This window comes from Corythoichthys intestinalis, chromosome 18, assembly GCF_030265065.1.
Source record: "Corythoichthys intestinalis isolate RoL2023-P3 chromosome 18, ASM3026506v1, whole genome shotgun sequence".
Classification (NCBI taxonomy): Eukaryota; Metazoa; Chordata; class Actinopteri; order Syngnathiformes; family Syngnathidae; genus Corythoichthys; species Corythoichthys intestinalis.
In genome coordinates, this window is record NC_080412.1 from 10,065,272 (window position 1) to 10,093,131 (window position 27,860).

Consider the following 27,860-nt stretch of genomic DNA (forward strand, 5'->3'; position numbering starts at 1 on the left):
TAGAGTGATTCCATGTTTTTTTCTTCAGAATGGAGTGAGTCTATATTTATTTCCCTGCACTTGCTCTATAGAAGTAACATTTACTGACCACCACAATGTTTTTTATTCATTTCTTTTAGTGTTTCTGAATGCCTAGGAGTTGCACTTTTGGACTAATTCATTATTTTTTCAAGCTTTTTATCTGAGTTGGTTCTACATAATAAAATGTCTGAGTGAGTGCTTGTCTGAGACTGGTGATTCCATACTTTTTGCTTAGGGTTGTATTTGAGGGCCACATAATTGAGTATATAGGGGTTTTCTAATTAACTGCTGTTGTAACAATCACGTTTCCAAAAATAAATACTTTGGATGTCATAATCTTACTGTTCTAGTGTACTAGAATTAAAACTTAACATAAATCTCTCCATGGTAATCGACCATAAAACATTTAGAGTCAATGAGGCCTTTCATTCATGGCACGGTGCGTTCAAAAATATGGGAAAATATATATGCAGAAGCAGTATATCATCGTGTTAAGACTTATTTCCATTTTTCAACATAAAAAAACAACAACTAAGAGACAAACGTCTGAAAAAGAACCTAAAATGATTTTTTGTCGAAATTTTCGAGATTGTACTCGTCGCTTTTCCGTCGAGCGTCAACGCAAAGGGGAAGTTGTTCGTGAACGTCTCACCCGTTACAGATTCTCCATCTTCCTCTGACCAGGGAAGGGACCAACCTTCGTCCTGCACCGTCAAAACATTTACTCTTCTGTGCATTCAACTCGGTATGGAAATAAGTGTCCCTTTGTCACCTTTTGACAGAATTACTCTTGTATTTCTTTTTTTTCCCTCAGTCCGTGTCACGTAGTCACGACTTGGCTTTCGTGTCTGTCATCCGCAATGAAAACTAGGCCGAATTTTACTAAATGGATTTAGCAATTATGTATTGATTTGATAACGATGTGAATGAGAGCGAGGTTATAAAAGAGCATTTTTTTGTCACGATATGATTGTTTGCGTCCGTTTGCATTGCTAGTCGTGTAGCATATAGGAACCTATCTAGCCAGTTAGCATTAGCAAACATCTGGTTGAGCTTCTCAAGCCAAAAAAATAGGCGTTGTAACATCCCTTATATGTGCTTTTCGTTCATGTTGAGTATCTAAAGTCATGTTAAATAGTTGCATTTGTAGTCATAATATTTAACGAAAGCATCAATGTTTGTGTGAAAAGCTTGAAGATGCTACGTCGACAGAAAATACTTAATTCATTGGGTACACCTTATGAGAAGGAATGCAAGAGTTGGATTTAGATTGCCCTATGAGTACAGAGACTGGGGAGGATTCATTTTCAGAAATAAAAGTACAGATAGTTTTGTAAAAAAAAAAAAAAAAAAAAGTGAAACAGTCTGTAAATGTACAGGTTGTGAAATTGGCTTGAATACAAACGTATGTTTTACTGTCAATTAAATAACAAAAGGTCTTCCTGTCTTGCCCTGAGGACTGTAGAACAGGGGCCGGGAAACTTTGGGACCGAGAGAGCCAAAACACCCAACATATTTTAAAATGTGATTCCATAAGAGCCATACAGACTATGTGTATATACAACCCCTAGCAAAAAGTATGTGAATCACCAGTCTCAGACGAGCACTCTCAGACATTTTATTATGTACAACAAACTCTGATAAAAAGCTTTAAAAAATAATGAATTAGTTCAAAAGAGTTGATTTGTAGTTGTGCTAAGGGAGTGGTTCCCAAACTGGTCCTCAAGGACCTCTGTGGGTCCTGGTTTTTGTTTCTACCGATCAAGTCCAGCCCGTTTAACCAATGAGGTTTCTGCTAAAACAAGCAGCACCTGACTACAATCAACTGATTACACTTGTAAAACACCAGATTGGTACACATGTGCCGTCCTGTTTTGTTGGAAAGAAATCCAGCACCCACAGCGGCCCGATGTGGAATAGTTTGGGAACCCCTGTGCTAAGGTGCCTGCTTATCGTTTTGATCTTTCATTTTTTGGCCCAAAAATGATCACTTCTGTCTTCTCCACATTTAGCTGGATAAAATTCTGCCACATCCTTCATTGATTTTAATGAATGCATTTACTCAAGGAGACTAAGGGATTAAAATCATGTGGGGACACAGAAATGTAGAGTTGTGTGCCATCTGCATTGGTGTGATAGGAGATGTCATACTGTTCCATAATCCGAGCTTGGGTAAGCATATAGATGTTAAATAACAGTGGTCCAAGAATTGACCCTTAAGGGACTCCACACTTGAATTTGGTTCGTTCTGACTGATGGTTTCAATCATGTAAATAAGATGTGAACCACTGAACAGTGTCAGTAAGCCCTACCCACTGCTATTAGTGACAAACTCATTGAAATTCACAAGAGAAGCATGAAAAGAACCATATGATTGGATGTCTTATCCTCAATGGTACTAAAAGAGTTACTTTTCTACAATATAACTTCCATTTTGGAGCAATATGTAAATACCTTCATCGAATGGAATAATCAAACAGCCCCTTTTTGAGTGAGTTCATGTGTAAGCAAGCAGGTTTTGCTAGTGTTCTTGTTCCCTTTTTAATATATGTTCTACTGCAGTCTGCAAGAAATACAATCATGACGGACTCCAAGTATTTCACAACAAATAAAAAAGGCAAGTATTAAAAAGCATCAGAAAATTCCATATTGTTAAAGTAGTAAATAGAACATTCAATTAAAAATTACCCTATTTTTTGCAATTGCAGGGGAGATTTTTGAGCTCAAGGCCGAGCTCAACAATGAGAAGAAGGAGAAGCGAAAGGAAGCCGTCAAAAAGGTCATTGCTGCCATGACTGTTGGCAAGGATGTCAGGTAAAGTCCTAACAAACACGTCAGAATAATAAGATTTCTGAATGTATTGATTAACAGGTAATCAAATAATAACTTGACCTCTCATATGCATGTTATTTTGTTGAATCATACAAAATCATTGTTTACCTGAATAATCAATGGAGTAGTGGTCATCACAGGAGCTCTATTCTCCACAATTCCTAATGCCTAATTCTGATGGAGTCTCTTTTCAGCTCTTTGTTCCCAGATGTGGTCAATTGCATGCAGACCGACAACCTAGAGCTGAAGAAGTTGGTGTACCTCTACTTGATGAACTATGCAAAGAACCAGCCGGACATGGCCATCATGGCTGTCAACAGTTTTGTCAAGGCAAGCTCAACCCTGTCTCTTTGCCTTAACTTTGGATGCGCTTCTATTGTACTACAAACCCTAGCAAAAAGTACAGAATCACCAGTCTGGGACGAGCACTCACTCAGACATTTTAGCATGTAGAACAAACTCGGATAAAAACCTTGAAAAAATAATGAATTAGTTCAAAAGTGCAACTCTTTAGCATTCAGAAACACTCAAAAGAAATGAATAAAAAACATTGTGGTGGTCAGTAAATGTTAGTTTTATAGAGCAATTGCAAGGAAATATATATGAAATCACTCAATTCTGAGGAAAAAAAATATGGAATCATGAGAAACAAAAAAAAAACAATCAAAACACATCTCTAGTATTTAGTAGCACCTCCTCTGGCTTTTATGACAGCTTGCAGTCTCTGAGGATTGGACTTGATGAGTATTCTTCATCAATTTGGTGCCAATTCTCTTTGATTGCAGTTGCCAGATCATCCTTGCAGGTCGGAGCCTTTTTTTCACATTTTTCAATTTCGGTTTTCAATAGGGTTGAGATCTGGGCTATTTGCAGGCCATGACATTGACTGGATGAATCTTTCTCCAAGGAATGCTTGAACAGCTTTAGCTCTGTGGCATGATGCATTGTCATCTTGAAAAATGACAAACATATTTTCAATTGAAGGGATAAGAAAGCTGTCCGAAATTTCAATGTAAACGTGTGCATTCAGATTTAACCACAGCCATCTCCCCAGTGCCTTTGCCTGACATGCAGCCCCATATCATGAAGAACTGAGGGAATTTTGATGTTTTCTTCAGGCAGTCATCTTTGTAAATCTGACTGGAACCGCACCAAACAAAAGTTCCAGCATCATCACCTTGTCCAAGAATCTGCATTGGACAAGGTGTCAATAGTCAAGAATCTGCACTGGACAAGGTGATGATGCTGGAACTTTGGAATCAATTATCCAGTCTTCACATTCTAAAAGGATTTGACATCGTAATGTTATGGCTTTATTCTCGGAACTGTTATTTTTCTTACTTTTTGTGGCCCTAATTCTCTGTTGTAATTGGGGTTCATAACCAGAGTGTTTTTTTTTCAATATTTTTTTTAATTAACATTTTATTCAGTTCTAATTTTATTTAGTAAATATAATTTAAAAAGTAATCATTAAGATATAATCAAAATAATCAAAATATATCATTATAATTGAGACCTGGCGTACGTCACACATTGGGTCATGTAGGTCGCACCTGTATACCCAATGTTAATATTGTGGCCAACTTGACCCAAAATGTGATTCCACGTACTTGGAAAGTATTTTATTCTCTCCAAACAAATGTTGTTTCTGAACTGGGAATATTCTCATCGAATGATTTTCATGTGACCTCCCAGGACTGTGAGGACCCTAACCCCCTTATCCGGGCCTTAGCAGTCCGAACAATGGGCTGCATCCGTGTTGACAAAATTACCGAGTACCTTTGCGAGCCTCTGAGAAAATGCCTGAAGGACGAAGACCCGTACGTGAGGAAGACAGCGGCGGTGTGTGTGGCCAAACTTCACGACATCAACGCCCAGATGGTGGAGGACCAGGGCTTCTTGGACTCGCTGAGGGATCTCATCGCCGACTCCAATCCCATGGTTGGTGATGAACGGATTGTTCCATAAATATAGTAATCCGATAAAAAATTATTTTACGTTACTAAACAAAACACATCCTTTTTAGGTTGTCGCTAACGCTGTAGCCGCTTTGTCAGAGATCAGCGAGTCTCACCCCAACAGCAACCTGCTGGACCTCAACCCCCAGAACATCAACAAGCTTCTGACGGCCCTCAACGAGTGCACCGAATGGGGCCAGATCTTCATCTTGGACTGCCTATCCAACTACAACCCCAAAGACGAGCGTGAAGCCCAAAGGTAACTCTTGTTTCTGCATAGGAGTACTTCCGGATCCTCTCATCAACAACTCAAATATTTCTCTTCCTCCCAAGCATTTGCGAGCGCGTCACTCCGCGGCTGTCGCACGCCAACTCTGCGGTAGTCCTTTCTGCCGTAAAGGTTCTGATGAAGTTCTTGGAGCTTTTGCCAAAAGACTCTGACTATTACAACACCCTGCTGAAGAAGTTGTCGCCGCCGCTCGTTACCTTGCTCTCCGGTGAGCCGGAGGTCCAATATGTGGCTCTGAGGAACATCAACCTCATAGTTCAGAAAAGGTGTGTGACTTTTTGGCACGTTAACTCTTTAGTGCCATTAATAATGTGAGACGTCCGAACAATGGCAGCCAATGAGTTAATGTTGTTTATTTGTGTTCAGGCCTGAGATCCTCAAGCAGGAAATTAAAGTGTTCTTTGTCAAGTACAATGACCCCATTTACGTAAAGCTGGAGAAACTGGACATCATGATCCGCTTGGCTTCTCAGGCAAACATTGCTCAGGTATAAAACACACAAAAAAACACTCCTCATGTGGGACTTTTTGTCATCAGTGTGGTTGCGCTAGCTTTGAAGATGCACACCTGACAGTTGTATGCTCCATGTTTGATGTTTTTCAGGTACTGGCTGAGTTGAAGGAGTATGCTACAGAGGTGGACGTTGACTTTGTGCGCAAGGCTGTCCGTGCCATTGGTCGTTGTGCGATTAAAGTAGAGGTATGATAACAGATTTAATTACATAGTTGATTAAACACATGCCGACGGATTTCATAAAACTTTCAGAATGTGACCACAACTCTCGTTGACAGCAATCGGCAGAACGCTGCGTCAGCACCTTGCTAGACCTAATCCAGACCAAAGTCAACTATGTCGTGCAGGAGGCCATCGTGGTCATCAGAGACATCTTTCGCAAGTACCCCAACAAGTGCGTTTCTTTTTCGTATCTAACATTTTAGAGTTTAAGGCTACTTAACCCTTTGTAGGGAAAGTGACTATTTTTGGTAACTTAAAAGCTTAGCCTCTTAATGATCTGGCATCCACTTTTTAAAAGTTATTATTAACTCTTTCAGTGCTAGCATTTTCTGAAAAAATATTTAGTTTTTTGACTATGTAAGCATTGTTTTTTAGTAATAGGCACTTTAACATAGTTTGTTTTTTTCCCTCCCACAAAAATCAAAATTTTGGATATATAAAAACCTTATGAAAAGAACATATCTTAACAATTACTTTTAAACTAAAATGAATCTTTATATGTGTATCATAATGTAGTGTGCCTTTTCCACATTAAAAAAACATGTTATAATAAGTCATCAGCTTCCATTGATGGTGCTAGACTTTTAATATATTTTGACTCGGAGGGGCGAATGAACAATGGAATGGACTAACGCCGTCAATGACAGCCCATGGGTTTAATCAGTGCCCTGAAAAAGTTACAGTGATCCCTCGCTATTTCGCGTTTCAAACTTTGCGCCTTCAGTCTATCGAGCATTTCTTTTGAATTAAAAATTTTTTTTAAATGCAGATGAGCTAGCCCCAGCCGATTGCCTAGTCTCACTCTCGCTCCCTCCCTCCCTCTCCATGCTCTATGTTGGTTAGACATTGACTGCACGGGACTTGCTTATTAAAGTTAACAACGTTTGACAGACATTTAATGTTTGAACTTACCAGAGAAGCGGACTTCAAAGCACCGCATGCATCAATCATCGTTTAACTTGTTAAACAGTTACTGTGGCAACTCATTGTGTGTAAGTGAGCAGCTTCAGCGGATTTGAGTGGACTCACTCAATGAAGCATTTGATAAAGCCAAGCATTTTTCTGCTTTACTCTTGTATAAAAAAAAAAATGGTGGGACAGTAACATGTTTAAAACGTATCATAATTATTAGATTTGAAGTGCTTGAAAACCATTTATTTAAATATATATATATATATATATATATATAAAGTTTTTTTTTTAATTTGGGAAAAAAAGTGGGAAAAGTCTTTATATATGTATCTCTTTCCAATGCTAAATCTGAATACATTGAACACAAAGGGGGTGGGAGGCTACTTCATGGATTTTCACTTATCGCAGCGGGTTCTGGTCCCCATTAACAGCGAAAAACAAGGGATCACTGTACTGACTTCTTGCAGGTACGAGAGCATCATTGCCACCCTGTGTGAGAATCTGGACTCCCTGGATGAGCCCGACGCTCGTGCCGCCATGATCTGGATCGTGGGCGAGTACGCCGAAAGGATCGACAATGCAGATGAACTGCTGGAGAGCTTCCTCGAGGGCTTCCATGATGAGAGCACCCAGGTGCAGCTGACTCTGCTGACCGCCATTGTCAAGCTCTTCTTGAAAAAGCCATCTGAGACGCAAGAGTTGGTGCAGCAGGTCCTTAGCCTGGCCACACAGGTAAAAAAAAAAAAACAACCCCCCCATCTATGCTATTAATCTACTACTTCAATTGGGTCAACTCTGTCATCTAACGCAGGACTCGGACAACCCGGACCTGCGCGACAGGGGCTACATCTATTGGCGCCTGTTGTCCACAGACCCGGTAACCGCTAAGGAGGTGGTACTGTCCGAGAAGCCCCTCATCTCCGAAGAGACGGATCTGATAGAGCCCACCCTGCTGGATGAGCTTATCTGCCACATTGGCTCACTGGCGTCTGTCTATCACAAGCCACCCAGCGCCTTTGTGGAGGGCAGCCACGGAATCCACCGCAAACACCTCCCTGTCCAACATAGCAGGTACATACGAATCAGTCTATGCATGTCCACTATCTGAATAGCCTGTATAAGCGTTGCATCTAATTTTTTTGTAAATCGTGTATCGGAAGATGTTGTTGACATATTTTTGGCGCGTGCACGGTTGGTTGGTTGGTTGGTTGGGAAGAAGTCCCAAACAGGATCATTTTCCCCTACTACCCACAGCATTGAGACAGGAGAGAGTCCGGTGAGTGGCGGCCCAGCAGCTGCTATGGACCAGCCGCATGTCATCCCAAGCCAGGGCGATCTACTCGGCGACCTTCTCAACCTGGACTTGGGTCCACCGGTCAATGTTCCTCAGGTGTCCTCCATGCAGATGGGTGCCGTGGACCTTCTGGGGGGTGGCCTGGACAGCTTGGTGAGCTTTGACAATAACCTTAACCGAGAAAATAAAATATTAAACATGCTTAGTAAAAACTGACAGTGAAGCTTTAGCATTGGCTGTACAGGGCAATATGATCACCAACTGAGTTAAAATGTTTCAATATTTCCTCAAATGCTGCTCCTAGTGGTCCCCGTGTGCATAATTACTGAAGAGACATACCAACCTTATCCCAACTGGGGAAAATTGGATAGTATTTCGCTGTGAATAGCTAAATATGCAAGTAATTGACAGCCTATTAATGCCACAAGATGGTGGCAAATGTTACAGATGAAGGAAAAAAAAAAATCATTTTCAAGTTGTTTATTTTCCCAGAATTGATTGAAGACTCCTCTTGATGGCTTGCGGTTGCTAAGAAAAGTCTCTGTCTTGTCTTTTTGTGTGGTCTGTCTGTGATGTTTGGATGCTGTTTTTTGGGGGGCCCCCTCTCTCTTTTTGCACCTTCTCTGTCCTATAGCTGGGGGGAGACCTGGGCGGCGGTGTTGGGGGAAGTCCAGCTGTAAGTCCAAGCCCCTTCTGTCTGGCTGCATGCTCCAACACTTTTCAACTCCGTATCGTCTAATCGCCTTTCTTGAAATTCAGCTACACACTCGCTATGCTAACACTTGGCACATTTTGGCCTGTAGTGAGGCCATCTGACCTCAGTTGTTGTTACATTTAGCACAAATTTTGACATTTAGAGAGCTTCGAGGTAAATGGTCAAAATGAAATTAGTTATTTGAGTATCCTTCCTGAATATACATTGTATCACAAAAGTGAGTACGTCCCTCGCATTTCTGCAGATATTTCATCATGGGACAACACTGACAAAATCACACTTTGACACAATAAAAAGTAGTCTGTGTGCAGCTTTATAATAGAGTTAATTTATTTTCCCCTCAAAATATAGCCATTAATATCTAAACCCCTGGCAACAAAAGTGAGTACACCCCTTTGAAAAAACGTACGTCTCTAAATGTCCAAATTGAGTACTGCTTGTCATTCTCCCTCCAAAATGCCATGTGACTCGTAACAGGACTGCCGTCAGCATTGCTGCAGAGATTGAAGAGGTGGGGGGTCAGCCTGTTAGTGCTTAGACCATACGCTGCACTCTACAACAAATTGGTTTGCATGGCTGTCACCCCAGGAGGAAGCCTCTTCTGAAGACAGTACACAAGAAAGCCCGCATACAGTTTGCTGAAGACATATCAACAAAGCACATGGATTACTGGAACCATGTCCTATGGTAGTTTGCTGAAGACATATCAACAAAGCACATGGATTACTGGAACCATGTCCTATGGTCTGATGAGACGGGCGGGCTTTCTTGTGTACCGTCTTCAGAAGAGGCTTCTGCCTGGGGTGACAGCCATGCACACCAATTTGATGTAGAGTACGGCGTATGGTCTGAGCACTAACAGGCTGACACCCCCACCTCTTCAGTCTCTGCAGCAATGCTGACAGCACTCCTGTAGCAAGTCACATGACATTTTGGAGGGAAAATGACAAGCAATACTCAATTTGGACATTTAGGAATGTACATTTTTTCAAAGGGGTGTACTCACTTTTGTTGCCAGGGGTTTACATATTAATAGCTATATTTTGAGTTATTTTGAGGGGAAAATAAATTGACTCTATTATATAAGCTGCACACAGACTACTTTTCATTGTGTCAAAGTGTCATTTTGTCAGTGTTGTCCCATGAAAAGATATCCTTAAATATCTGCAGAAATGTGAGGGGTGTACTCACTTTTGTGATACACTGTGTAGTCCATGAACCATGAACAGGCCAGAACTTGCTAAGTCACACCCGCCCCTCTCATTTGACCTTGCTCGCCTCTTCTTCTCATAAGGGCTTTGGTAACCCGGAGAACATTTGCTTGAGCTTCTTGTGTGATTCTTATCATCTTTCTTTAGCACTTTTGTCACCGCCGTGTTAGTGACACAAACTTAAAATCATCCGGTTCACCGCTGTGATATTGTCGCTTCAGGTTGGGCAAAATTTTATCCCTTCGTCCGTCCCGAGCACTTTTGCTCCGTCGCCAACTCCTGCGCCTCCGGCTGTCAGCAGCAGCGGCCTGAACGACCTTTTCGAACTCTCCACAGGAATGGCCATCACATCTGGAGGCTATGTAGCCCCGAAAGCTGTGAGTTTGAATACTTGTATTAAAAACTAGGTTTACAGTCTTTCCCCCCAGAAAACTTGTTATTATTAGTCATTTGTTAAAAATACTTAAATGTCAAGTCTTAAAAGGCGTAGTCTTGAAATCAAGTTTTAACAAACTAAAATACAATGCAATTCAGTGCAATGGCAGAGAGCTGGGACCGGTTCACAAAGGAAATATTTCATTATCCAAAAGTTTTATATAAAATTGCAACCAAGCAACAAACATCTTGACTTGCTGACCATTTACAATGGCACTTTTTTTTAAAGGTGTGGCTGCCTGCAGTTAAAGCCAAAGGATTGGAGATCTCTGGAACTTTCTCTCGTCGCCAGGGCCACATGTACATGGACATGACATTCACGAACAAGGCCCTGCAGCACATGACCGACTTTGCTATTCAGTTCAACAAAAACAGGTCAATAAATGTTCTAGCCATGTTTTCCTAATTGAACCTCCAGCTGAGGCTATATGTGTATATGTATAATTAAGGGTGTAACGGTACATGTATTTGTATTGAACCGTTTTGGTACGTGGTGCTCAGTTCGGAACGGAGGCACACTGAACGAGTTTCTGACGTAATGTAACCCTTTTCGAGGCTGTGAGTCGATCGGGTTACAGTTTCTTTGTGTAGATTATATTCACTCCGTCTTCTCTACTATAATGAGGACCAAAACGGTAGGACAGTATAACCCAGAAACGTCAACGGCGCGACAACGTGGCCGCTGCGAGAACGCAGTGAAACGCAGGTGTTAAAGTGAATCAGCCAATGCACACCAGTCGCAGTGTGGCCGCGTGTTAGACGCGTCCCAGAAGCGGCTCAACGCGACGCACGCGAAAAGAACGGCAGAGTTTATGATTTGACGCGAGATGCGACCCTCCTGCGTCAATACTACTACCGGTACTAGAATCGGGCAGACCGGAAGTCACTCGTGTAAAAGTACGGTGGATCCGGTCGATTTTCAAACTAATATGCAATCGTAACCCACATTTTGAGTCCATCAGATCTCTTGAGTGGTAGATCGGGGCACAGTTGACTTGTCTTTGTTGATTTACTGCTGTCTTCTCTGCTATAATAATAACCAACACGGCCCCGTGTTCAATACAAAACCCTCCTACCACAACAAAACAAGTAGGAACTAATATTCACATAGAAACTAAAGTTATACAACATAAAATATACAATATAAATGAATACTACATCACATTTGTAAAATATAAACACATAATAAATAATAGTCCATTTAAATAAAATAAATTGAAATGAGCTAAAACACCTGTAATTAAATAATAAGAATAATACACATATCCTGCTTACACAGTTAAATTTATTAATTTCTGTGTGGCACTTTAACTTGAGAAAATCCGCCAATAAAGCTTTTGAAAACCGTTCATAAGAAAAAAAAATAATTGAGGCATTTCATATGTAAAATACAGGTTAAAATCTTTGTCATTGGGATTGCGTTTCTCTTTAGCACAGGACTTTTTTCTTCTTTCTTTCAGAAAGAAAGCTGACCTATACGCGGGGTCTGAAAGGCAAATTGTTGTTGGATTATCTATAAATACCCGCTACTTTTTGAGCAGAATTCTAGCTTTGTATAGGCTAATGTTCCTATTGTTGAAAGCACAAAGGTGTGTAATAAACAACTAGCACATTTATATTTTGCATTTTGTTTTCTTACTGTACCGAAAATGAACTGAACCTTGACCTCAAAACCGAGGTACGTACCGAACCGAGATTTTTGTGTACCGTTACAGCCCTATATATAATAATATATATATATAATATACACACACTGCTGGCACCCCTGCAGTTCTGTCAGATAATGCTCAGTTTCTCCCAGAAAATGATTGCAGTTACAAATGCTTTGGTAGTAATATCATCATTGATTTTGCCTGCAATGAAAAAACACAAAAGACAATTGGGGGGGGGATTAAATCATTATCATTTTACACAAAACTCAAAAAAATGGGACAGACAAAAGTATTTTGAAAAATCATGTGATGCTTCTCTAATTTGTATAATTAACAGCACCTGTTACTTCCCTGTGGCACATAACAGGTAGTGGAAATTAGTTACTAAATCGCATTTGCAGCCAGTTAAAATGGATTAAAGGTGACTCAACCTCTGACCTGTGTCCTTGTGTGTACCACATTGAGTATGTAGAAAAGATCAAAGAACTGTCTGAGGACTTGAGAAGCAAAATTGTAAGGAAGCATGGGCAATCTCAAGGCTACAAGTCCATCTCCAAAGACCTGAATATTCCCATGTCTACCGTGCGCAGTGTCATCAATAACTGTAAAGCCCATGGCACTGTGGCGAATCTCCCTAGATGTGGACGGAAAAGAAAAAAATGATGAGAGATTTCAACCAAAGATTGTGCGGATGGTGGATAAAGAACCTCGACTAACATCCAAACAAGTTCAAGCTGTCCTGCAGTCCGAGGGCACAACAATGTCAACCCGTACTATGCGTCGGTGTCTGAATGAAAAGGGACTCTGTGGTAGGGTACCCAGGAAGACCCCACTTCTGACCCAGAGACATAAAAAAGCCAGGCTGGAGTTTGCCAAAACTTAGCAAAAGAAGCCAAAAAAGTTTTGTAAGAATGTTCTCTGGTCAGATGAGACAAAAGTAGAGCTTTTTGGGAAAAGTCATCAACATAGAGTTTATAGGAAAAACAAGGCCTTCAAAGAAAAGAACACGGTCCCCACAGTCAAACATGGCGGGGGTTCCCTGATGTTTTGGGGTTGCTTTGCTACCTCTGGCATTGGAGTGCTTGACCGTGTGCATGGCATTATGAAGTCTGAAGACTACCAACAAATTTTGCAGCATAATGGAGGGCCCAGTGTGAGTGAGCTGGGTCTCCCTCAGAGGTCATGGGTCTTCCAGCAGGACAATGACCCAAAACACACTTCAAAAAGCACTAGCAAATGGTTTGAGAGAAAGCACTGGTGACTTCTAAAGTGGCCAGCAATGAGTCCGGACCTGAATTCCATAGAACACCTGTGGAGAGATCTGAAAATGGCAGTTTGAAGAAGGCACCCTTCAAATCTCAGAGACCTGGAGCACTTGACCAAAGAAGAATGGTCTGAAATTCCAGCAGAGCATTGTAAGAAACTCATAGATTGATACCTGAAGCTTTGTCTAAAGGTTGTGCTACCAAGTATTAGGCTGAGGGTGCCAATACTTTTGTCCGGCCCACTTTTGGAGTTTTGCCAAAAAATTATGATTTCAAGAAGATTTTTTTATTTTTTTAATTTTTTTTTTTACAAATTTATGTTCTACTGCAGCTTTGGGATGATCCCAACCAGCCCACTGCCCATGCATACTCCACTGATGCCCAGCCAGGCCATTGATGTTTCTTTGCCCATAAACACCATTGGGCCAGTCATGAAGATGGACCCCCTTAACAATCTTCAGGTAGAGGAACACATCCAAGTGACGATTATGTCATTGGCTGCCATTGATGGCAATAGACGTCCAATCCATTTGGACTTTATACACTAATGCAAATTTCTGCTTTGCACGCAGGTTGCTGTGAAGAACAACATAGATGTTTTCTACTACAGCGTCCTCATCCCTCTCAACATATTCTTTGTTGAAGATGGAAAAATGGGTTTGTTATCCATATGCCTAACCAGTTAAATCAGTAACTTCCACAACAAATAAATAGGTTTAGTTTGAACAAAAAAAAAAAATTTTTTTTTTAAAGGTACTGCGTATCATGCACAGGTTCAGTTTCCGCTGAATTTGCAGCATTGACCAGTTATTGTACTTCACTTCTCAAGCTCGTCTCTTTTGTCCTTAGAACGACAGGTGTTCCTTGCTACCTGGAAAGACATTCCCAATGAAAATGAACTACAGTATCAGATAAAGGAGTGCCACTTAAATGCTGGTAGGTCTTGCAAACGGTTTAAATTGACTATAAAGCCTGATAAGAAGGCCTTTTTTAACCAACTGTACAGCAGACATGAAAGGTTAAACCCTGGGAATTCCCAACAAGGAACTTGACAAAATAAAATTCCTCACTTGCTTGCTTTCTGTCTTCCCACATGCCTCTTTTATAGGATACACCACAATTTCTTCAACCTGAAGGAAACACCCACCTTTTCGATGATGCTCATAAATAGTATACTTTACAAAGTAGCTGTCTGCTAGTTTTCCAGTATGTTTGTTGAGGTCTCCTAAAAGAGCGAATTGATTATCCTCACCCTCATAGATATGTTGCTGGTGGTAGCAAAGTCTGAACTAGTTCACCACTCTTGTGTTTGATATGGTGTGTGAAGTGGAACAAATGTTGGAACACAATCTTTGCCGACGACAGAAACTCCGGAGGCAAATTTTCTGAAATATGAATCATTCTCTGAATATTTTTCTGTTCACATGTTATAATAAAGAAGACACGATTGGTATACAACGTTCAAAAAGTTCTGTTTTAGCAAAAATGCTATGTTGGCTTAGTTCTTTAGATACAGTGGAGTATTAGGGCCACAAAAGGAAAGGAAAAAAGTAGGTCTTTGAGAACAAAGTCATAATATTAAGAGATTTAAAGTGCGTATGACACCAAAAAGGATGTTTATTTCATATTTCACACTGTGTTTTATGCTCGTGAATGAAATGGACCGCTTGGATGTGTGTGAAGCCATCTCGTTTTATATATTCAATTTTTGAATCCCGCGGCATGAAAATGAGTGACTTCCGGCTTCAGTCTCGGGTTTAGGACGAATGCGAATGTGACGTCACCCGGGTCAGCATCTCATCAAGCATCACAATACAGCATTGCTTTATAACACGCAGAGGGACTGCGGATTCAGCTGATTTTGCGGATTCGTTTTTTTTTTTTTTTTTAATCACGCCAGCTGAACGGCTGCAGGTTTTTGTAGCTGCACCAGGGAGAGGCGTGTGAGCCGTTTTGGGTTTCAGAAAGTTTCCGTTTACCCCGAGATCGGCCAAGACAAGTGTGCGACAAATGTAGGACCATTGGACTTGTGAGGAAATGAGTAAACATCTTGTTTTGTATTATGTGAAATACTGGGATCACGGTGCCCGTTTTAATACGGAGGTGGCTTGCATTTTGTGGCTGACAATGCTCCTTGTCCACCGAGAATGCCACTTGGCCAACGACCGGCATCTTGTCGCACCCCACCCCTTATGTTTGATCATGGACAGACATGTAGAAAAGTTCTCCTCAGACACATCCTGACATGTTAGCTGCACAAAAACTGCAGCGACTCATATGACTCTCTCTGATTACGTGTTGGCCGTGTATTCATTAATTTACGCCATATTCGTGTTGACTATGTGGCAGCTACGTGGTCCTCCGACGTCGGCCAGTTTGTTCGGTGATAATTCTCCAGCTCCTTCCCCGGCGAACATGCTCTCCCACCCGCAGCATGGGACGAGCTGTAACTTGCTCGCTGGGCAGGTTGCCGATCGGCGAAGACGGTCGACAACCCCGCCGCCGTGTGAAATGAGCTGGGCTAGTTTTGTGTGATTTTTCGCTTAGAAGACTTTGAAACATCACTCGGTTCGGGTTAGCTTGTCAGCTAGCTTTAATGCCTCTTGGTTTGTTTACATTCTCCGAAGCCGGGGCAGGGAAATGACAAAAGCCTGACTTACTACGGTGGTATAAAATATCGTTCGGGAGGTGGGACTGTAAAGGAGAAGTCGACAGTTTTGACCATTATGGAGTAATTTTGCCATGTCGTACTGAATAAATGCATTTTTATTATTTCATATTCCATTTAGCTCAAGACTGTTATTTGTCATGACCATACCATTCATTTAGCTATTGGTGAAAAATACTTAAACAAAAAGAATATCCAGTAAAAATATTAGGGAGACTGAAACAATGACCTTTTGCGGCTCTCTTCGTCGCATTTTCCTCGTTCTGAATAATTCCCCCTCAACGGGCTGAATTCTAAATCAGATGAAACCATGACCCTGCTGACGTCCTCCTCCTGTTGGGAACGCTAGAGCCCTATAATGGTAGGCGTGGCTAACCGGCAGATTAAAAGACTAATTTCTTGTCATCTGCGCGTTGCCAAATTGTTGTATATAGTCGAATCGTCTCAAAATATAATTCTAATTCACATAATAATCCTATTTAAGACTTTTATCCTGTCGTACGCATTTTAAGTCATAACACTACAAGATTGAATTTGTAATTATGTAACTTTACGTAATATGTATGGATGCAGCATGTCTAAATTGCATTATGACTTTACGTTACTTAACGTAGTTTACGTAATATAAAATGAACAATATTGAAGTTGTATATTTTTAATGTTTCACACAAGATGCTCTATATGGTGCATTTTAACAGCGGTGGCAGAGTCTTATTATGTAAAGTCGTAATATTAGGACTTAGCCCTGCTGAATTCATGCATATGACGTAAAGTATGGTACGTAACGTCACGCAATATTTCAACTAATGTCATAATATTACAATGTATGAGTTAAAGCAACACTAGGTAACTTTTCAACCTTTCTAATTTTTTTATAATATTTTTGATATGTCGACCGACAACTAGTTGAATGACACGTCTTTTATATCTTGAGGGGGTCTGTATCGCTTTCACCAGCACTAACTTTGAGGGGGTGGCAGGAACCCTGCCACACACAAAAAATACAAATGTGCTGACTGCGTTATGGCATACATCACTTCCCTTTCATTATAAAGACGGAAGTCGATGCGAACGCTTTCGCGCAAATTCCACGAAGATAGCAGAGCAACAAAAGAGAAAGTTTTGTCGTGGAGGAAAAAAAGAAGGCGACCAGGGATAAAAGGATACCAAGAATAAACATTGGCCCGGCTTTCGCTCGCTGACATAACACCCCCAAGCTGAGTTCTTGTGGAGTGGGGAGTTTAACCAAACTAAGCCACATGGTTGCTAATCATCATATGCTATTGTTTAGCCACAACTGGATTCATTACCTTAATACTATTCATCCTTCACACAGCCACTGGAAACAAAAACGTTGTTTAATCCATCTGCAGGCGACGGGGAGATCATGATTTTACGACACTGTGCGGGTGTTTGCTGGTCCTCATGGGAAAGTTTTCCTTAAGGCAAAACACTACCGCTTTTGTCCACCGGCATCGCCAAAATCGACCAAAATTGAAAAGTTACCTAGTGTTGCTTTATATCTCATTATATACCAAATTTATATTTGTAAGCCCATTTTTCTTTCTTTCTCTATGTGGCCCTAATACTCATCGTTCTTTTAGTACCCCCGACAATTTCTGTAACATTTGACATCAATGTTATGTTAGTTATTTTTTCGTCAACATTGGATTTTTACTCTTGAATTTCACTTTTGCAGACACAGTGTCTGGCAAACTGCAGAATAACAACATCTACACCATTGCCAAGAGGAATGTGGAGGGTCAGGACATGCTCTACCAGTCCCTCAAACTCACCAACGGTATTTGGATCCTGGCTGAGCTGCGCATCCAGCCGGGCAACCCCAACTACACGGTATAATATCCAAACAGTGTATAAAAAGTCTGCACACAATTTAAATCTACTGTATAGGCCTACTATTAACTCTTTCAACACCATTGACAATGATAAACATCCAACATGTGGCTCTTCCCACACTTCTGCAGTTTTAAATGGGTTTAGACGTCCAATCCATTTTAATTGGGGGGGTTAGCAGTGAATGAACAACTATATCGCCAACCCGTTTGGTGTCTCCCACAGCTGTCTCTCAAGTGTCGGGCCCCTGAGGTCTCTCAGTATGTGTACCAGACATACGACGCCGTGCTGAAGAACTGAGTGGCTTGCTTCATCCACATGATCCAACCTCAGTGCTAACTTCCTATTCAAAATGGAGGCGAGATACAGGTTTCCTCAAAGTAGATTTAAAAAATAAGGTAAATGTTGTAGTTAATAATGTAAATGTGTTGATATTGTGATCCCAGTTGACACACTAGACACATTACAACAGCTTTCACATGTAAAAAATTATTCTTTCGCTAGTGTGGTATGTGTCAGTCATTCCATTTTTAAATCTTAATGTTGTAACTGATCGAAGTGAAAAGTAGAAACTTTTTTTCTACAGCAACCTACGACCGTGATATTAGCTCGCTCCTAATAAGACACTCCATTTTTAATGACCAAATTACTGTCTCTCAAAAGTGAAAGTAATGGAAAATTTCCAGCATATTTATGCAAATTATAACTGCAATGTAAAAATGTTTTATTAACATAAGGCCAGTTTTCAAAATCTTCCCACTATTGCAAACACAGAAAAATGCTACTTATTGTTTATCTACCTCCTTTCACGCTAGCCTTTTTGTTGCATTCCCGTTTCCATTCTTTTCTTTCCATAATCGAGCCAGTTCGAACTTTATGCACCGCACTTGAACCTAACTTGCAGGGCCAAGCATTCACTTGTGAAATGCCAATTTTTGTTGTATTTTAATCTGATTATAGTGACAGATAATGACCCCCAATGGTTGGCGCAACCTACTATGGCATTACCCTTCATATGATAATCCAATTAAATCTTTCAGTGCCATTGACGATGATAGACGTCCAATCATGTGGCTCTTATTATACTTCTGCCATGAATTTAAATCAGTTTATCGCTAGTAGGCATCCAAGCCATTTGCACTGGGCTTAAATGGATTGGACGTCGATTGCAGACAATGACTTAAGCCAATTTCTAATAGAAATCGCTGCGTACATGTATGATTCGTGTTGGTGGGATTATGTAAATGTCCAGTTTTATCCCTTGTGGTGGATTTTCTGAAGACGTCTGTATTTTTATGCGTATTTAGCTGCACTCGCATAAACACTCCACACGGTTGTCAGCAGTTACAGAAAGTAAGAATGTTAGTTCATACATTTTTCACTGTAATGAAAATGATTTATTGCACCACATCTGATAACAATAAAGTGTTACCACCATGCATTGCTCTCGTCTGTAAAAGCTGAAAATTTGGACTTGAAATTTGGACAAACGGTAGATGGACAAGAATCTTTACTTTATAGCATTTACTGTTTTAGTTGGTTGTTAAAACTGTATTTGAAGCTGACGTTTTGGTGACCTTCATCCCGGCGCTCTGGAGCAAAAACAGATTACATTGGTGAATTCAATCGAACTTTACATTTTTTTTTGACACACGCTAACATTTTTAATGTCTTACCATGGTGACCCTTCCGGGGTTCACTCAGCCACCGGTGATGTCGAAGCTCTTTCAGGGTGGGCCGTTCTTCAGGCTCTGCGGTCAAACTCTTCTTCAGGAAATCCCGACAACCTTGATGCAACAAATATGAGGATGACAATCAAGCACTAACAAACTTAACCCTTTACAGGGCACTAAAATGAAAAAAAAAAAGTGTTATTAGGGGCCATAAGTAGTTTTGTTTTCCATAGAAATAAGTCAATAGAAAGGGACCCATAGATGCCCCAAGAAACAGATCACCTAACATCAACAGGAAGTGACCCGAAAGTGCCCCAAACTCAACAGGAAGTGACTAAAATAAGCAGGAAATGACCCAAAATCAACAGTAAGTTACCCGAGAGTTTACCGACCAGCAGACTTGAGCACCACAGAAATTGTTTTCCCATAAATGTATTTTTTAATTAACATTTTATTGATTTATAGGTGCAACAGTAGTTATTTATAAAAAATATCGCAAATGCAATATTCACAATAAAAAATAACAACTTTGTAAAAAATATTTTTTTAATTACCAAAACTTAAGGTGGACCTGACTATAAGCCGCCACCCACCAAATTTGACACAAAAATGGCATTTGTTCATAGATAAACCGCAATGGACTGTAAGCCGTAGCTGTCCTCACTATAATGAGATATTTACATCAAAAGATGTCAACTGGTAACAGTTATTTGACGGCGGCATCCATGAAGCTTTGAATCATTGTTTCAAGAAACTTAAATTTGGCCATCACTGTTCTGCTCGGGGGAAATACAGATGTAAATAAATCTAAATTCATGTTCTGTGCTCATTGTTTCTTCAGTTACTGTTCTAGTTGTTTCATTAACTGCTAGTTATGGAATTTGGTAACACTTTGTTTGACAATGGCGCCATAAGACCATAATCATTATGACATGACACTGCCATGAGCATTAATGAATGCTTATGACGGATGTCATTTTGTGTCATCCGGCAAGTTATTTCCCAGTTAATTAAAGTGTTACCAATTAACCCAAATAAATCAACAAATAAGCCGCATTGGGCGATACGCCGCAGGATTCAAAATGAGGGGGAAAAGTAGTGGCTTAGAGTCTGAAAATTACGGTAGTCGCTTGCCCTGAAAAGGGTTCAAAAGCAGTATTTCATACCTCTCATCTTACCGTTTGATAACTTTGAGCAAATTTTTATCTCCTCCTTGAGGAAGCCTTCTGTCTGGAATTCCACGTCGTCGTGGAGGATTTCAAAGAGTACCGTACCAATCTGCCACGCAGTAGTGGGGCCAGCCCGGTAAGATTGATGGCGGAGCCACTCTGGGGGTTCCAGTGTAGGAGTTCCTGGAACACCCGGTTGACGTTCAATGGAAGGCAAGTGTTTTGATAGTCACAGTTAAGCCTTACCAAAAAATAGTCTGTAGAGCGATCGTTTCTTGGTGAAGCAGCTAAGACCGAAATCAATGATACGTACGTGAAGACCATCGGGGGTTCTCTCGATAAGGATGTTTTCTGTTTTGATGTCACGGTGGAAGATGCGCTGCTCCTGAAGTTTTAGAGCCACATCCACAAGCTGTTTCATTATTACCTGTGAAAAAAAACACCAAACTGTTTGTTTGTCCTCAAAAACTATTTCTTTGTGAGTCCACCAAGCTTCTAGCCTTTAACCAGTGTTTGTAGGACAGACAACAGTTTATACATCTGTTTTCCCATTTGTTCAACTTTTGGTCCGACAGATCTAAGTATGAATGGGTAGTTCATTAAATGTCATTGTCTATCTGAATGTATTGTTTTTTGAACAAACAGTCCCATGTTTTAACCATTCTTTACACCCGTCTGTCTGTACTTTGTCTACAAGTCTGTTGTCTTTTTTAATCAGTGTGACAGGCTGTACGTTTTTACGATCATTTTTGATCAACGCCATCTCATCTGTCTGCCCATCATTCAATGGCCTTTATCTCTCCATCATTTTTATTTGTACCTTTTGAAAATTGTCGTCTTATTTCATTCAGATAGCTTTTTATACAGTGTAACACAAAAGTGAGTACACCCCTCGCATTTCTGCAGATATTTAAGTATACCTTTTCATGGGACAGCACTGCAAAAATAACAATTTGAAACAATGAAAAGTAGTCTGGTTGCAGCTTATATAATAGTTAATTTATTTTCCCTTCAAAATAACTCAAAATATAGCCATTAATATCTAAACCCCTGGCAACAAAAGTGAGTACACCTATTAGAAACTACATCCCTAAATGTCCAAATTGAGTACTGCGTGTCATTTTCCCTCTAAAATGTCATGTGACTCGTTAGTGTTACTAGGTCCAGGTGTGCATAGGGAGCATGTGTGTTCAAATTTGTAGTGCAGCGCTCACTCTCTCATACTGGTCACTGAAAGTTCCAACATGGTACCACATGGCAAAGAACTCTCTAAGGATCTTAAAAGACGTATTGTTGCGCTACATGACGATGGCCAAAGGTACAAGAAGATTGCCAACACCCTGAAACTATGCTGCAGCACAGTGGCTAAGATCATCCAGGGTTTTAAAAGAGCAGGGTCCACTCAGAACAGGCCACGGGTTGGTCGTCCAAAGAAGCTGAGCACACGTGCTAAGCATCACATTCAAATGCTTTCTTTAAAAGATTGTCGCAGGAGTGCTGTCAACATTGCTGCAGAGATTGAAGAGGTGGGGGGTCAGCCTGTTAGTGCTCAGACCATACGCTGCACTCTATATCAAATTGGTGTGCATGGCTGTCACCCCAGGAGGAAGCCTCTTCTGTAGATGATACACAAAAAACCCCGCAAACAGTTTGTTGAAGACATTTCAACAAAGCACATTGATTACTGGAACCATGTACTCCGGTCTGATGAGACGAAGATTCATTTGTTTGGTTCCGATGGTCTCAAGCATGTGTGGCGGTGACCGGTTGAGGAGTACAAAGATAAGTGTGCCATGCCCGCAGTCAAGCAGGGTCGTGGGAATGTCACGGTCTGGGGCTGCATGAGTGCTGCAGATGTTGGAGAGATACATCCCATTGAGGGAAACATGCACTCCAACATGTACTGTGAAATACTGCAGCAGAGCACAATCCCCTCCCTCCAGAAACTGGGTCGCAGGGCAGTGTTCCAGCATGACAATGACCCCAAACACACCTCCAAGATGACCACTGCTTTACTGAAGAGGCTAAGGGTAAAGGTGATGGACTGGCCAAGCATTTCTCCAGACTTGAACCCAATAGAACATCTTTGGGGGATCCTCAAGTGGAAGGTGGTGGTGCGCAAAATTTCAAATATCCGGCAGCGCCGCAACATCGTCATGGAGGATTGGAAGAGCATTCCTGTGGCAACCTGTGAAGCTCTGGTCAACTCCATGCGCAGGAGAGTAAAGGCATTTCTGGATAATAGTGGTGGCCACACAAAATATTGACAACTGACATGTTGTATGTTATTATTGAAAACTTTAACGAAGGTGTGTACTCACTTTTGTTGCCAGGGGTTTAGATATTAATGGCTTTATTTTGAGTTATTTTGAGGGGGGAATAAATTAACTATAAGCTGCACAGACTACTTTTCATTGTGTCAAAGTGTCATTTTGTCAGTGTTGTCCCATTAAAAGATATCCTTAAATATCTGCAGAAATGCAAGGGGTGTACTCACTTTTGTGATACACTTTTTGTGATACACTGTATGTTTTCATCCATCTATGTTTAGGAATATATCTTCTTTGGGACAGCTATTGTCTGCCTTACTACTTTACATGTATGTTCCTTCACCAACCTATTCTGTCTATCTGTTGTTTCGTCTTCCTTTCTAGTGGTTCAATTAGTGCTAAATTATTCGTCATGCCTAGACTGCCGGACCTCCTGCTGTTATAAATACAGGATCTTGCCCTGAATCTGTGTGCAGTCAAAGGACCGGCTTAAATCTCCCTCTAGCGTACCTTAGCCTCACTCTCTTCAAGGCGCCCTCCTTTTTTGCAAAGGTATTCAGTGAGGTCCATAGCGGGAATGGGCCTCTCCATCACCAGAATAATCTTTCGGCCCAAGTCGTACCAGTCCAGCAGGGTGACGTATGGTGAGCGGCCCTCGGGCTTGTGTTTAGCAAGCCTTTTCATAACCGCAACCTCTGAGGAAATGTTGATTCTGTCTTTATTTTTCTGAAACATCAGAGGCAAGGTAAATAGCTTCATTGAGCTGCAGAAAAAAGTCAATGTGATCGATGTTACCTGTAGACTTAAACTGTTGTCTTTTGGGATGTGCTTGATTGCTACCTACAGAGCACAAACTTTCTTCAATGCAGTCTCATCAAAGGATTCTTATATGCATACAGGCCATCTGGAGATATTTGTTAAAAGCACGTTCGCATATATGTAATACTCACTGGGAAATTGTCTACTTTGCGGTAGCCGGCAAATACAGATCCACAGCCTCCTTCAGCTAGAAGTCTTTCTTGCACATATTTGAGCTCCAGTTGAGCTAAACAGCCACACGAAGATGTGTTGCTTGAGTTCACTTAGGCCCGTCACATACTGGCTGACGCGGCTGAACTCGACTGAACCGAACAACTATTAACTCCCACCTGTAATCTGCCATGTACCAATTTGTTCCAATGGGGGAAAAAAACGGCAATCCCTTGTGTTCTTATCGGGTAAGGGTTTAAACTCCATGTTACAGTTTTTGACTCGTCCAGTTGGTGAAACCAACTGAAGGTGGAGGTTATACAACCCCTAGCAAAAAGTATGGAATCACCAGTCTCAGACGAGCACTCACTCAGACATTTTATCATGTAGAACACACTCCGATAAGAAGCTTGAAAAAATAATTAGTTCAAAAGTGCAACTCTGTGGCATTCAGAAACACTAAAAGAAATGAATAAAAAACATTGTGGTGGTCAGTAAATGTTAATTTTATAACGTAAGTGCAGGGAAATATATATATGGAATCACTCCATTCTGAGGAAAAAAATATGGAATCATAAGAAACAAATAACAAAACACATCTCTAGTATTTAGTAGCACCACCTCTGGCTTTTATGACAGCTTGCCGTCTCTGAAGCATGGACTTGATGAGTATTTTTCATCAATTTGGTGCCAACTCTCTTTGATTGCAGTTGCCAGAGCATCCTTGCAGGCCGTAGCCTTGCTGTGGACCAATTTTTTTCAATTTCCACCACAGTTTATCAATAGGGTTGAGATCTGGGCTATTTGCAGGCCATGACATTGACTGGATGAGTCTTTCTCCAAGGAATGCTTTAACAGTTTTAGCTCTGGCGTGATGCATTGTCATCTTAGAAAATCACAAACATTTTCAATTGAAGGGATAAGAAAGCTGTCTGAAATTTCAATGTAAACTTATGCATATATTGAAGATTTAACCACAGCCAGTTCCCTAGTGCCTTTGCCTGACATGCAGCCCCATATTATCAAGAACTGACCTCAAAATTCCCTCAGTCCTTAATGATATGGGGCTGCATGTAAGGCAAGTCACTGGGTGGATGGCTGTGGTTAAATCTTCAATAAATGCACAAGTTTACATTGAAATTTTAGACAGCGTTCTTATCCCTTCAATTGAAAATGTCATTTTCCAAGATGACAATGCATCATGCCACGGAGCTAAAACTGTTAAAACAGTCCTTGGCGAAAGACTCATCCGGTGTTCTGTCAAAATCTGCTACATCGGAGAAACGTCTACATTAGTCGAATTTAACACACAAAGTACTACCGTGCGCTAAACTTGTTTTGTTCAGATGCATACAGGAATAACGTAATTTAAAAAATGCCTGCAGAAAGTATTTAAATGTAGTTATATCAAATAAAGACGGTTTAAATACGCTACGTGACTAATGTGGTCAACTGCTTCAAAGCTAACACAAAAAAAACACAATGGTTAAAAGTATGAGAGGGTAATACATGCAAAAAGTATCTTTGAGGCAGTGAAAAGGTTCTAGATAACTAAATAAAAACAAAAATAGTGAGTACTCGCCGCTTCTAACCGATGTGCGCATGCGTGTGGATGCATGCGCATTGCGCAAGCGCTCTTAGCATTGTGTAGGACGTTTCGCCACGTAGTAAGGAATGGCCAAACACCGGTCAATGTCATGGCCTGCAAATAGCCCAGATCTCAACCCTATTGATAACCTGTGGTGGAAATTGAAAAATGGTCCACAGCAAGGCTCCGACTTGCAAGGATGATCTGGCAACTGCAATCAAAGAGAATTGGCACCAAATTGATGAAGAATACTCATCAAGTCCATGCCTCAGAGACTGCAAGCTGTCATAAAAGCCAGAGGTGGTGCTACTAAATACTAGAAATGTGTTTTAATTGTTATTTCTTTATTTGTTTCTTATGATTCCATATTTTTTTTCCCTCAGAATGGAGTGATTCCATATATACAGTGGGGAGAACAAGTATTTGATACACTGCCAATGGGTTTTCCCATTGGCAGTGGGAGAACAAGTATTTGATACACTGCCAATGGGTTTTACCATTGGCAGTGTATCAAATACTTGTTCTCTCCACTGTATCTCCCTGCACTTGCTCTATAAAATTAACATTTACTGACCACCACAATGCTTTTTATTCATTTCTATTAGTGTTTCTGAATGCTAAAGAGTTGCACTTTTGAACTAATTCATAATTTTTTCATGCTTTTTATCTGAGTTTGCTCTATGTGATAAAATGTCTAAGTGCTCGTCCGAGACTGATGATTCCATACTTTTTGCTAGGGGTTATATAATTGGTTCAGTATGTTTTTTGTCTTGGTGTTCCTTGCATGATGTTTTTTAATATGAAATGGAAGAGGAAGAGGCTGTAAGTGGAAGTTTTTTTGCGGGCCCCTCCAGACAACTGCCCCAAGTGGCTGGCAGAGATTTTAACTTAAACAATATTTTACAGCTCCACGCATCATATTACCTTTCTGTTTGACCCTTCCTTTGCCCAACCATGCCCACTTTACACCTGCGGTTGCACGCCTAGCACCCATGTAAGTTCCCCCCCTGCATCCCTTGTCTGTCCATTTGTACGTTTATTTCCTATTTTAAATCTTGTATGTGTATCTGGTCAACTTTGTTTTCATCCATTTTTTACTGCCTTCTCTATGGATTTTTGCATTTGTGTGTTCTTAATTGAAAGTATCACTAACCCCAGCAAACTCCTGAGGCACCATCATCGTTTTCTTCTCCATCCTTTGCTTGGAAATGTGGTTCTGCGTCCACTTCAGGACATAGCAGGCTTTCTACAAGAAGTCCACATACGGAAGATTATTTATTATTAAAACGTCCGTGTACAAGAGTTGTAACCTACCATTGTCCCCTGAAGTACTCGATGACACCTTGTCGACCTCAATAATTTCACAACTTTTCAGCTTCTTCCTGGCTGGAACCGAATCGTCGTCCTCCACTTTCCTTTTGGTTCTCATGACCTGGACATCTGTCTTAGAGCTGTGAGAGGGTTCACAGAGGAATACCCGACCTGCCTTCAGACTGCGCGTCTTGTCGGGATTGGTCTTTTGCCGTGTGCTGCAACGTGTTGGTACTTTGAACACAATGTTCATTTCAGTCGGAAGTTTTGTTTTCTATTCAAACACCACTCTTTAGATAAGAACTCATTCAAGTTAACCGGCCTGTACCATCTCATTAATTGTAAATGAGAGTTGTTTTGGGGAGGGTGACCCTGAAAATTTGCCATTTTTCAAGCCAATAATTTTGGTAATTCTTATTGAAATGTCTTAAAATTTTGAGAAAATTTAAGATTTAAATTTAGTTTTATATTTCAGATCTAGTTTTGGGTTGAGAAATGCCAGTCACATCCAAAGAAATTAGAATTATTAAACTGAATTTTAATGAGTGAAATCCATTTGAACTGCGAGGGCTGTCAATGGCAGCTGATGAGTTAAGAAGGCTGCTTGTTTGCCAAGAACTTGACTACTGTACATAGAACACTTCTGAATTCTGTTGCAGAGCTTCTAAATCTTGAAATTTCTCTTTCAAATATGAATATTTATGATCCTCAACTCCTAAATTATTCAATTTCATCTGGCCAGTTTCATGACGTTCCTATAGTTTAAAATAATGTATTTTTGGGGACAGCTTTTCACATTTCGACCTGCAAATGTCCTTACCTTTTGTTATTATCTTCTTCATCTGTGCAAATAAAAGACATTTTCTGTAGCTAGGATTCATCTCTCGGGGGTGGCCATCACTGGTCAAAAAGAATAGACAAACAAATGCATTCTTTTTTAATATCCAGAAGACGAAGACTACAGTCAGCATTATTTAGTGATGAGCGAGGCTGCAAGGGGGCTGGCGAAAAGCGCCCCCTCCCGGTCAACATCCGGAGG

General features: G+C 40.7%; 2 protein-coding genes across 4 annotated transcripts; one reads left to right on the top strand and one right to left on the bottom strand.

The window, feature by feature from the left end:
- The first annotated feature begins 640 nt into the window (after window positions 1-640).
- On the top strand, window positions 641-20,306 carry LOC130906769 (AP-2 complex subunit beta). Of its 3 annotated transcripts, none has more exons than XM_057821377.1 (21): window positions 641-766; window positions 2,584-2,638; window positions 2,730-2,835; window positions 3,048-3,183; window positions 4,549-4,794; window positions 4,880-5,070; window positions 5,145-5,366; window positions 5,467-5,587; window positions 5,704-5,799; window positions 5,892-6,007; window positions 7,215-7,479; window positions 7,559-7,818; window positions 8,002-8,194; window positions 8,676-8,717; window positions 10,189-10,344; window positions 10,632-10,777; window positions 13,651-13,780; window positions 13,892-13,976; window positions 14,169-14,255; window positions 17,687-17,841; window positions 18,067-20,254. In XM_057821377.1, exons 2-21 carry the CDS (start codon window positions 2,602-2,604, stop codon window positions 18,139-18,141), a joined length of 2,865 nt encoding a protein of 954 aa, XP_057677360.1. In that variant the 5' UTR covers window positions 641-766; window positions 2,584-2,601; the 3' UTR covers window positions 18,142-20,254. The 3 variants fall into 3 exon arrangements, with proteins under 3 accessions (XP_057677360.1, XP_057677363.1, XP_057677362.1); XM_057821379.1 differs by lacking the exon at window positions 641-766 and adding an exon at window positions 1,856-1,962 and having other exon boundaries at window positions 18,067-20,306; XM_057821380.1 differs by lacking the exon at window positions 8,676-8,717 and having other exon boundaries at window positions 18,067-20,252.
- On the bottom strand, window positions 19,250-27,842 carry LOC130906770 (serine/threonine-protein kinase pim-2-like). Its single transcript, XM_057821381.1, has 10 exons — window positions 27,642-27,842; window positions 26,825-27,039; window positions 26,664-26,756; window positions 23,904-23,998; window positions 23,749-23,793; window positions 23,464-23,679; window positions 20,930-21,110; window positions 20,693-20,866; window positions 19,518-19,628; window positions 19,250-19,433 (listed from the first exon to the last, which is right to left on the bottom strand). The coding sequence occupies exons 1-10, from the start codon at window positions 27,680-27,682 to the stop codon at window positions 19,366-19,368; spliced, it is 1,239 nt and encodes a 412-aa protein (XP_057677364.1). The 5' UTR covers window positions 27,683-27,842; the 3' UTR covers window positions 19,250-19,365.
- Window positions 27,843-27,860: the final 18 nt, after the last annotated feature.

What these genes read in the sequence shown, in the direction of transcription:
- LOC130906770 (XM_057821381.1), bottom strand. Translation starts at nt 27,682, where the DNA reads ATGTCTTTTATTTGCACAGATGAAGAAGATAATAACAAAAG. An exon ending in GAGTACTTCAGGGGACAATG is followed by an intron (nt 26,757 to 26,824) that starts GTAGGTTACAAC and finishes GACTTCTTGTAG; the next exon opens with AAAGCCTGCTATGTCCTGAA. An exon ending in TTGCTCAAAGTTATCAAACG is followed by an intron (nt 19,629 to 20,692) that starts GTAAGATGAGAG and finishes TGTTGCATCAAG; the next exon opens with GTTGTCGGGATTTCCTGAAG.
- LOC130906769 (XM_057821377.1), top strand. Translation starts at nt 2,602, where the DNA reads ATGACGGACTCCAAGTATTTCACAACAAATAAAAAAG. An exon ending in TCGCCGACTCCAATCCCATG is followed by an intron (nt 4,795 to 4,879) that starts GTTGGTGATGAA and finishes CATCCTTTTTAG; the next exon opens with GTTGTCGCTAACGCTGTAGC. An exon ending in TCCTTAGCCTGGCCACACAG is followed by an intron (nt 7,480 to 7,558) that starts GTAAAAAAAAAA and finishes CATCTAACGCAG; the next exon opens with GACTCGGACAACCCGGACCT.